Below are 11,370 nucleotides of genomic sequence, written 5' to 3' on the forward strand. Positions count from 1 at the left end.
TGTATTGTAGCAAAAATAATAATAATAATAAAAAAAGTTACATAATGAAAGCTGATTTATGCCAAAGGTAATAATGAGCCATATACAAAACCAGCCCTACATGTCTTATGGAGGGCTTTATTTCACTCATTCGTGACTGCTTATACATATGTTTATATTCAAATTAGCCATATGTTCAACATTTTTTGCTGTAAAATATGTATGTAAACACATAAAATGTTAATGCTGCAGAGGGCCTTTAAGGCCCATGCTAATCATTCATACAGGTTACTGTTTCCTCTGAAATTTGTGCACAGCACAAGCACTTGTACCAACGTAAATATGCTTACAAAGTACAATTATTAAAAACACAACAACAAAACAAACAAGCTGGTTGATTTTTAATGCTAAGATATCAATATGCAGCAAAAGACGGCTGTAAGTCCTTCCACTTTAATAGTGTGTCTACTGACATGCTGTCACTTGAGCATACGTGTTCTAATCAAGACACACACTGCAGTACAGTAACCAAATACCTTGGAATAGTGTTACAAATGAACAACATTACATGTTACCAACATGATCATTATACATCACTTTAGATTCAGTTTCAACAGAGCACTTTACATTTGAACTTACACACCAAACAATTATTTGTGCTCCTTCTGAGCCTTATCGTGATTCATCTATTTGGTATAAACTATTTTTCCCAAGGAACCTTGGAGAGAAGAAGGTTGAGAACAAGTCTGTGTAGATCAGGGCCTCAGTAAAGATAGGATTTCTTCACCTCATGATAATGAATAATTCAGCCTGGGAGACTTACCTGGAGAGAGTCACACAAGAAAAGGAGTAAGAGGATGTGTCTGAAGTAACAGTGGACCCAAATAGGAAAAGCAGAGAACAAGGGAAGAAGGAAGAAAGAGGCTGGCAGACTATGGAGGAAGTGGAGAAGAAACGGCCGATTATCTCTGCTAGAGAAAGAGGTCAGTTTGAGAAATGTGTATGCCCGCATGTGTGGTTATGTGTGAGTGTGTTTGCATCCACATGGACTGTATTATAGCTGAACTGTTTTCGCTATAAAATCTCTCACAGCATTATACAGTCATTGCTCCATACTTGTTTGAGATTTCTACTTTTGTTTAGAATCCATTCCCCAAAAAGCAGAGGAAGTAGGTTAAAATGCATAACCATAGAAAATAAGTCAAAGAGCTCCATATGGAAATCATCAGAGACGATGCAGCCGAAGCCAAAGAGCGGTGGGTGTGCTATACTGCTGCTTGGAGCTCAATTTGTTGCATCATTTTCACCACCATCCTCCTCCGCCTCCATCTACTCATTGTCAGGCCCAGGCCCTGGACGCTACAGCCTGCCCCCTACAGTTGGATACATCAACCATGACTTCACCAAGCCCAGAAGTGCAGCATATACCTTCCACAGTCGTATGAGCAGTGCCAGTAAGCTGTCAGATGTTTATGTGTGTTCTGTTAAACTTGCCCTCAGTGGCCAAATCTTTACCCAAGAAGTGCTATAAAGAAGTACTTAAATGCTAAGCAGGAGTAGTTAAAGTGATAAGCCTTTAATGGTTTATGGATTTCGTTTGTAGTGGTCTCTGTAGACTCCAGTCCAGGACCGGGGTACCACATTGACGCAAATGTCACACGGTTTGGCCGCATGGAAACGCCATCTTACTCCATTTTGGGCAGAGGAAGTCGTGCAAGGAGTAAAGATAATAAAAATGAAACCAAAAAAACAAAAAAACATCTTCCAGAATATTTTTCCTAAAGAAAAGGAATTAGTTTCAAACTAGTTTCTGTCTATATTAGATGACTCATTCCAGACTCCTGGACCCGGGGCCTACAGTCCAGAGAGGGCTCCACCGCTCAATGGCCACCGCAGACCTCCATCACACACTATTGGAGCTCGAACCAGATACCGCTCTGTGGATGCTGTACCAGCACCCAACAGGTGAGGGCACAGAGGAAAGATTGACTGAAGGTCAAAGCTGGTGGTGCTCTGTGTTTTTCTGATTGTGATATAGACGGATGTAGCCATTGTGACATCGCCCGCCGGTTTGTGGATCCCTGTTTTGAAGCCTTTAGCTTTGCATTGTGGCTGTCATTATATACTTTGGGTTGAACACAGGTACTGTGGTGACCTCACTCAGTCTCAGACACACAAAAATGACTAGAACATCAAATGATTATTAATTCTCAACTAAATGGAAATGCACCATTTACTCCTGTTTGCAGTATCACTTAGTGACTACAGTGTCATTAAACTTCTTTATAGTTGTGTTTAGGCACTCACAGCACTATATATATATATATATATATATATATATATATATATATATATATATATATATATATATATATATATATATATATATATATATATAAAGGAAAGAAGCATGGCCTTCTTTCCTTTAAAAAAGAGCATGGGCTTGGGAATAGGTGCCAAAGACATGAGGAATTTTCAAACACAGAATAACACAGATTTTTTCATTTAACATCACAGAGAGTGTTTCTGTTAACCTTAATATTGTTTTCTTCAATCTTCCAGTTACAGTCTTCCTAATGTTCTGGGACATCATATTCCTCACAAACCTTCCAGTGCTAGCTACAGTTTCTCAAGTCGGAGAAAAGTTGGAGCTCCCGCTGAAGATCTCGCTACAACTCCCGGACCAGGAAAGTACAACAGCACCAACCCAGACATTTACCACAACCGTCAACCATCCTTCACCATGCAGGGCAGGACTAAGAGGCCTATTTATTCCTTTGCTATTCCTGGCCCTGGCACCTACAGCCCGGAGAGATTTCAGTTGCACCATCCCAGACCGCCATCCTTTACTCTGGGCATCAGACACTCTGAGTTTGTCACCCCACTTGTGGTGAATGTAAATGACTGATGATGAGGATTTGCTTCAGAGGTCTTATTTTTTATTAATTTTCATTGCTTAATGACTTAATGACAAAACAGTGTTACAAAAATAATAATAATAATTAAAGTAATTGAAATTGGCATTGTAAACTGTACACAAAATATCCCTTTACAGTAGTCTTTAATAAATAAAATAATATAAATAATTTGTGTTTGTTTAGTTAAAAAACAAAACTGTGTGCTTCAGTTTTAGCTTAACAGGAAAAGTTTAAATGAAAAAAGAAGTCAGAGGAATTCCCTACAATCTTTTTCTTGGAATTGTAGTCTTCACTGGTATACTCCAGTCACTGCACTTGCCCAGACCAAGCAGCTCCCGAGCACACACCTGAAACAGGTATGCCCTCCCGGGGTTAAGGCCTTTCAGTTCAACCTTGGTGTCCTCAAATGGACCCAGCTGGAGGAGAAAATATAGGATATATATTTAAAAACACACATACTTAATATCAGGAGATTATAAATCAACACTGTGGCCAAAGGGTGTGCCTACTTTATGTTAAGTAACAATTTATATAGACTCATAATGAGTTTATTAAATGTGAGTCATAAACTATTTGAATGTGAATTGGATAGTTTGGTAATAATGCAGATGTTAGTGTTGTTCATCATTACTCTTAATTTTAAATGAGCTACAGCGGAGCCCCATTAAAGTTTTCATAAATAATCACTCACATCTTACAAATGGTTTATAAAAAATAGATTTTTTTAGAAAGTGGTAATTATTAGTAGAAATATAAACAGTTGCTTGTAAGAAAGCATCTTTTATATTCATCTCACATCACAATTCTGAACACTTAAAGTCAAGAGCTGTGTAACATTTAAACAGAAACACTTCTAATTTACATATTCTAATGATAGAATATTAATAGAAAAGGATAGAAAGAAAAATTTAAAAGCTGTGTCATTTCATGTGTTACAAAACTGTGTAGCTAAAAATAGGATTTCAGACATGAAGGGAATTTATTAAAATTTGCTTAAATAACTAAAAAAAAACAAAAAAAAAAAACTTGAGGTTGCCTAAAAAATTTAGGTAATTTTGAACTTACACATGTGATATTTGTGTATGCGTCAAATGTGGACTTCTTGTGGTTGCAACACTTGTGGTTGCAACAGATTTACAGTATGCTGTGTCTTGATGAACATTGTACTTACAGTAACAGACTTTCGTGCACCCTTGTTTTCCCACTGGTAGAGTATTTGGTATTTTAGGGGGAAGACTGCCAAGTCGGTCCAAGTAGGTGGAGGAGACCACTCAACCAGCAAGTTTCTGGTGTTATTAGGGGAAACCCGGACATCTATGGGAGGATCTGGTTTCACTGCAGACAGACGGAGAACAGAAAAGTTTAGATAAAAACAGGAATTGGATTATCGAGCTAAGTGAAGTTTGACTAGAATCTGCATACTTTGAGTTCTCACCTATATCCTCCAACATGAAGCTTGTTAGATGGGAGATGCTTCTTCCAGAATGAACTGCTGTGATGTTAATGATGTAGTCAGTAAGAAGTTTCAGGCTGGGCAGCTGGCAGATCCAGAGCTGAAAAAAAAAGAAAAGATGAAAGAAAACATAAGGGGAATTCACATAATGATGAGGACTGATCAGAATTAGTAATCATGCACAGCTCATAACATAATGACACCCTGGTTTTCTTAGAGTCACAAGCCAAACTTGAAACTCTTATCTATTATGATTAAAAAAATAAAGGGGGAGGGTGATTTTCCCAAACTCTGCCTGCCCCTTCAGGTTTGTGGATCATTCCAGTACAGTATACAGTATGGCATCTAATGTAAATGAGTTTTGTTGTATGAATTCTGGAAAACCCCTTCTTCTCCTTCCTCTTGGCTAACATCACCCCAAGGCTGAAAATTCCCTCCACACCATGCGTGAATTAAGTCTCAGGATCCAGGGAATTTTGCTTGTAAAATTCCTAGATGCAGATCCAATGTCAGATTAACTCCAAAAATGAATAGACAGAGAAAATGAACCATTTACTTCAGCTGTTAAGGTTATAAACTGCTACCTGTTCAGAGGTAGATGATGGTGTCGAGATCAGACCAGAGGATGAAGAGCTGGGTGGGAGGAGATGGCATTCCTTGGTGCTTGTCATATTATGTCTCTCACTTGTAAACACAAACATGTACACACACACACACACACACACACACACACACACACACACACACACACACACACACACACACACACACACACACACACACACACACAAATAAACTGTTTAATGACACTTGATAGGCAGAGTGTGTTTTACTAAAAAGGGGTCATTGGTTTGGGTCAACACCCACAAGAACTCTCTCAGACTTACCTATAGGTTGCAATGTAATGCGTTGGAGGGGAGTGGGAAGGTTCAGGCCAGGTACAATGGGCCACATTTGGATAGGTCGAACACCAGCAGTGCACCTTGGGAACGGAGAGGGGATCTGGTAGGAAAAATAGGATTTAGTCACTGATTGCAGAACATAAGCATCGATATTAAAACTGAATATGCTGCATTTTTGCTACGCAGATACTCAAGATACAGACACACTCAGACTAGTACTCACTCTCTGATGTTCCAGTTGCTCTCAGCAGGTCCAGTGCTTGGCTTCCCAAAATGCACATCAGTATGGTAACAGTGACATACCTACTGCCAAACGCTGCAGCCGTCATTGCTTCAGAGGAATAAGTGTTTTTTTTTCCAAGTAGCGTTATAAATTTTTCAGTTAACTCTTAATCCCCTGTGCAAGTTAATGCTGTTCTTTTCTGTTATTTCCTTGTCGTTAACTTTGTTTTTCTTGCAGCTCTACACCGGGTCTTTGTGCCAAAGTACAGAGATAACAACCTGCATTACAGTCTCCCCTTCTCTGTGTGATTTGCAGCTGATCACTGCTGATCACCGCTTTAAAAGTTCAAAATGAAAGAAGAAGTGCGGTACTCTCGGGAAACGGAAAAAAAAAAAAGAACTGCAACGCTTGAGTGAGGTTTCCTTACGTCATAAACATTTTGAGAGGCGCTTGCTTTAATGATGCATTTCCATAGCTCACAAATGAAAGATCTGTCTCCAGAAGACTCACATGACATGTATTTACAAATATATAAAGAAAGTGATCAGTTTATAGAAAATCTACAAAGTGAAAAAAAAAGTCAAGAAAGTCCCTGTTTGATACAGTAATACCTGTCAGTGCTCTCTGGGACTCTCCTCTGCTCATGGTGTGGTCTAGACTAGTAAACACATTAATAAACAGCAGCTGCAGTTTTAAATCATTCTGTACATAACAATGTGAGTTATCACTCAGGCAATAAGGTCATACTTCAGCAGAAGGCTGATCCTCCTCCAGTGTCAAGTGTTAGGTCTTCTGCACATTTAAACTATCAGACATTTTCTCGATTGCCCCTGTGAGGCCACGATAGCTTCTTGGGGCTCCATCCAGACAGGGAGGCTTTGTGGAGGTTCCAACCCACTGTGTGAGCCCCGTCTTTGTGTATATTAAGACTGTGAAGTCCCCCGCTGGAGGTCCGCAGGGAAGTGAAGGTCTTGCTGATCCAGCTGTTCTTTGCTTCCTGGAGATCATCGGCCAGGATTCCCTTCTGGTGCTCCAGATCCTGCATGAGGATGATATGAATAAATGACTGCAAACGTAGCAGAAAATGTGAAGTTTCCTGCATTATGAATTAACTTTACTATGTTTCTCTACTTCTTGGAAAGATTCTGAAATATTGTCCCGATGTTTTTGATGTAGTACAATTAATCTTACTTTTAATAGGTTTAAATAATAGTAATAATTGTGTACTGGTATCTGTATTTTAGGTCAGTGGTATACTTGAATAGAATAGAATAGAATGCCTTTATTGTCATTATACAGGATGTACAATGACATTGGAGGGCCACTCCTGTTCAGTGCCATGCAATAGAAAGTCAGACTTTCTAAAATATAAAATAAAAATTAGAACTTCTAGAAATATACAGAAAATAAAAGAATGTCTAAACATATATACAGAAAATAAAATGTATAAAAAATAGAGACAATGTATAAATGTATAAATATATATATATATATGTTGTAACAAATAAAATAAGTGTATACATATAATAATAAAGATGGTAAGTATGGCACTTGGTTAACTGAATTTGTACTGAACAGGTACATTTCAAAGTACAAAATAAACAAAATACTTCAAACCATACTTCATTCATCTGCATAAAATCTTCAATTTAGCACCAAAAGTAACAAAGCGCTTTAATGTACTTCATAATATTTAAATATTATTCAAGTTTATTCTGTATCCTTGTTAAGGTTAAAAGTAGGATGTGGTCAAATCAGCAAAGATGCTTTTCTGAGGTGTCGGTACGGGAAAGAATCATGTTTTGTTTTTGTTCCTGCTTGAGTATTTCTGCTTCTTCATGAAAATGTTTCTTCGTCACTTCCACTTTCTAGTACTGTCAAACCTGTGTGTTACTGGAACACAAACGGTATTTCAGAACCTTGTCCTGTTTTCTGTCTTCATGGCCTTATGCTTAATGAAAATTTCATATCTGGAAAGTCCTTGTTGGACAACTTTATTAGAGGAGAGGGGTCAACACATTCCCTAGGAAAAGCCTAATTTAATGTAATAGAGCTTAAATTTATGCTGATATACAGTAAAAAAAATAAATAAATAAAATAAAAATCTAATTCAACTTTTTTTTTGCTCTACCCTCACATTTGGAAAGAACCAACTGAGGTTGCTTGAGCAGCTGATCGGGATGCCTTCTCTGAACCTTCACATCAGGTTCCCCAGCCACGTCTATCCATCAATCCAGGGAGAGACCCCGGCACAGACACAGAACATGCTGGAAGAATTACAAATCTCATCATACTTGTGAGTATCCCTGAGCAGGAAGTGGGACTGGGGAAAAGGAAAACCCAGTTCAGTCTGCAACCACAGCTGGATGGGGGTCATCCAATATTTATTCCAGATCTTAGTGGATTTATTTTAACTTTGACCAAGATGCGTACTGAGTGACACATTTTACAGTGTAAAACTCTACTGGCTCTCTGGTGGCAAAGTTACATAACGGGGACACTGTACTGTATCTGAACCATCTCAAATCTCTTTGGCATTTCTGTGCTGCAGTTCCTTGTTATTCATTGGCTGCCATACACACAGATATCTCTTTATCTGCAAAACACTGATATTTTCCAATGACTATTAGCTTGGAAGGTTTTTCAAACCAGCCCTTATACATACAAGCCTTTTCCTCAAAGTGCATGTTTTGAAGTTTTACGCGCGCACACACACACACACACACACACACACACACACACACACACACACACACACACACACACACACACACACACACACACACTTGTAGATATTTGTGATATTCAGCGATTTGAGCAAGATATGTCTGCTTAGATTCCCAAAATCTCTGAATAGTCTGACTGCCTGGTCTTACCTGGATTTTGCACGTTGTCTCCACCATCTGTAGTTTGGTCTGGACCAACTCCTGTTCCAACTCCCTAATCTGAGCCCTGAGGACCTCCTTCTCCTGCTCCCTCCTCTTCTGCTCCTCCATCCTGGAACCTTCAGCCTTCTCCTCCCTGCCCTGTTCAGAAATTCTCTGATGGTCTGTCTGCTCTTCAGTTTCTGAGTTCTCACCTATGTCGAATGGTTCATCTGATTTCACGGTGTGTTGACAGTGGGAGCAAGCTTTTATTGCACTCTGTAATGTAAAACAAAATCCTGATGGTTACAAGCAGGAAATGATACAGATCAAGCATATGTTATAGATCATTTCTGATGAGAATGTTCAGTAATAACTGATGAGTTAATCGAAAGGTTGAAAGAATTTTATACAACAAAAGCGAAGCATGGCGGAGTTAAAAGGAGAGATAAAAGAAGAAGAGATGACAGCAAAGCTCCACGGGAAGAGCGCTACCCTCACCTTAAGTGAATCCATCTCCTCTCTGTGGGCGGCTTGCTGCCTTTCAAGACGGTTTGTCAACTGAGAACAGATCTGAGCCAAAGATCGTGACTTTAACATAATTAAGGAAAACAGCAGCAGAAATAATTTGGTGACTTTATAAACTCTCTGTACCTGTTTGTAGTCTGCAATGATACCAGACGACCTTTTGAGTTTCTGCTCAGCCTTCTCCATTTCTCTCCGAAACACTTCCTTCAACTATAATTACAGAGAGCATTCTTTCACTCAGGAACGCCTGCAGTTAAATATCAATATCTCTAACGGCTGTGGGGTGCTATACCATCATGTGACGTATAAATAACTTTAATCTTACCATGGCAGCTTCCTCCTCTTTACCCCTTTTCTCATATTCCGTGGCTTGCAGTTGTTGTCTGGTTTGCACAAGGTCTTTAGTTAGTTCGCCCACTGTGTCCTCAGCCTGCAAAGACACAATCACAACAATCAGCTCAGGATATTACAGTTTTATTGTAAATTAATTTTTTATCCTGATGTTGGATGTAAGTGCAGGGGCATGCACAATACCAGAAGTTAATATGCAATAAGACAAAAGGACTGTGCTATTCTAATGATGTGCAAAATAAACGCCAAATACAATATTTTTATTACAGTTACACTTTATTAATTTCCTGTGGGGTTTCTCTACCCTTTTGCAAAGGGCAGTAATTAATTGTACCTTGTCTAGATCTCTCCTCAGGGCTACCTTGCTGGCGATCAATTTGTGGGCCAGGTTGTCATTTTCCTGCTCCAGACGAAGGCTGGCCTGCTGAAGCTGACGGTTTCCCTTCTGCAAACCACAGGAATAATCTATCAAAGTCCCAGCATTTAAAACCCATTGACATTTTAGAAAAAGAGCGTAACTTGAATTTGTGCTGGGCCTAACACTCATCGTGGCAAAAGATGTCAGGATTGATCTCTCACCACGTATTTGTCCAAAGTGTCTTCTTCATCATCCATTATTTGAAGCCGGCACTCCTTCAGTTTAGCTTCCTTTGTTGGGACCTAATGGCAGAGAGTCAAAATATATTAAATATAACAATACAGAAAATCTGTCATATTTGACTGAGCTGAAGAACGCTATCTCCTCCACACAGATATTGGGCTCGATGAGGGATGAGCGTGACAAATGAACGAGCCCAAGAAAGAGATCCAGAGGGAGATAACACCATGATAAGATAAAATAAGCACATGGGGAAATGATCATTTACAATGCCTGAGGGAATAATAATAGTAGAAGGAAGGGCTTTGATTTAAAATCTGTAATGACAATTTCCTTATCTCAGATATCTAAAATGGACAACTAGAAATCATTTCCTTGTTTCTGGAATTGCAAATCCATCCAGCGGAATGTTTTGTGTGTTATGCTTGTACTTGCCGTTGACATTTAGCCAGTAGCTCATGCAGCAGATGTAGAAACATTGCAAAGATCAATTCCAAACAGGCCTTTGGAGGCAAGCTTAGAGCAGCACTCCAACCATGTAATGCTTTGCTTCTAATAAACATTCAAATAAGGATAATCTGCAACTTAAAATGAGCGTGAGTTTTACAAGCCATTAACATAATCATTTCTATTCATTGTTAATATGCATTCATATGTAATAGGAATTTTTCTCTTGTAGAGACAGTGCTTTTGTGAAACTTGTATGCACTGTTGGATAGACAAGCCAGATCTGTAATATTTCTTCTGAAATGTAGACATCTAAAAAATGGAAATAAAAATAGGCAGCACAAACCTGCTTAAGCACAGTACTTGAGTAAATGCAGACTTATGTTCTACTACTCCACAGCTTAATTATGAAGAATGAGAGTCTTACTGTGAATTTAGGTTCTGTTTCAGCCACCAGAGAAGCAAGAATCTCCTCCTCGCTCATCTGGCCGATAGTATGGGCATCGTAAGCAGTCACTGCAGACACCTCTTCCATCATCTTGTCCTAATATGCAGCTGCAAGAGTTCCTTCCACTCAATCAGATGTAAACAGATTTTGCACGTTGTGTCGACAATTTTAACCAGACCGACTAGAAGTAACTGGGATAATGTCAGGGCTGAAGGACAAGGGTGTCTTTCAAGTGAATTAGAGAAGCAAGTTCATAAAAATCCAGTCACCTCATTTTACTTGCAGAGATGAAGATGAGGAGTCCAGCATTTGAGCATAAACAGGAAAAATCAAGTTTTAATCCAAGTCATCTAGGTACAAGGAGTCTGTTCACAGTCTAAAAATGAGTAAAAAAAACCCCACACCAAACGATAAAGCGTAGAGTTGCCTAAACCCTTAGTAGAAGTCAGTAAGAACTGCCTACGGTGTCACACACAACAGTCTTCAGGTATTCAGGCAGTAACAGGTTCGACAGGGTTTACAAGTGACCTGAGAGGGAGTGTGACAACAAGACAGCCATACACACCCACAACAGAGCTCACCTTTCATATCAACTCACGTCCATGTTCTCGCTTGCGCACACATATGTATACACACACAAAGAACACCTCTGAAGTTGA

The 11,370-nt window shown here is 39.1% G+C and overlaps 3 protein-coding genes across 3 annotated transcripts; 1 reads left to right on the forward strand and 2 right to left on the reverse strand.

Moving 5' to 3' along the window:
• The first annotated feature begins 913 nt into the window (after nucleotides 1-913).
• odf3l2a (outer dense fiber of sperm tails 3-like 2a) lies at nucleotides 914-2,887 on the forward strand. The gene is made up of 5 exons (XM_030718639.1): nucleotides 914-962; nucleotides 1,323-1,433; nucleotides 1,583-1,699; nucleotides 1,803-1,944; nucleotides 2,542-2,887. Exons 1-5 carry the CDS (start codon nucleotides 914-916, stop codon nucleotides 2,885-2,887), a joined length of 765 nt encoding a protein of 254 aa, XP_030574499.1.
• Nucleotides 2,888-3,103: 216 nt separating this feature from the next.
• On the reverse strand, nucleotides 3,104-5,601 carry ebi3 (Epstein-Barr virus induced 3). Its single transcript, XM_030718638.1, has 6 exons — nucleotides 5,476-5,601; nucleotides 5,238-5,352; nucleotides 4,935-5,034; nucleotides 4,333-4,450; nucleotides 4,069-4,232; nucleotides 3,104-3,313 (listed from the first exon to the last, which is right to left on the reverse strand). The coding sequence occupies exons 1-6, from the start codon at nucleotides 5,579-5,581 to the stop codon at nucleotides 3,158-3,160; spliced, it is 759 nt and encodes a 252-aa protein (XP_030574498.1). The 5' UTR covers nucleotides 5,582-5,601; the 3' UTR covers nucleotides 3,104-3,157.
• A 358-nt stretch (nucleotides 5,602-5,959) lies between these two features.
• Nucleotides 5,960-11,144, reverse strand: LOC115772907 (rab GTPase-activating protein 1-like). The gene is made up of 8 exons (XM_030719351.1): nucleotides 10,691-11,144; nucleotides 9,798-9,878; nucleotides 9,553-9,663; nucleotides 9,193-9,297; nucleotides 8,994-9,077; nucleotides 8,841-8,912; nucleotides 8,352-8,618; nucleotides 5,960-6,514 (listed from the first exon to the last, which is right to left on the reverse strand). The coding sequence occupies exons 1-8, from the start codon at nucleotides 10,799-10,801 to the stop codon at nucleotides 6,284-6,286; spliced, it is 1,062 nt and encodes a 353-aa protein (XP_030575211.1). The 5' UTR covers nucleotides 10,802-11,144; the 3' UTR covers nucleotides 5,960-6,283.
• Between the last annotated feature and the right edge of the window lie 226 nt (nucleotides 11,145-11,370).

Source organism: Archocentrus centrarchus, chromosome 22 (assembly GCF_007364275.1).
Source record: "Archocentrus centrarchus isolate MPI-CPG fArcCen1 chromosome 22, fArcCen1, whole genome shotgun sequence".
Classification (NCBI taxonomy): domain Eukaryota; kingdom Metazoa; phylum Chordata; class Actinopteri; order Cichliformes; family Cichlidae; genus Archocentrus; species Archocentrus centrarchus.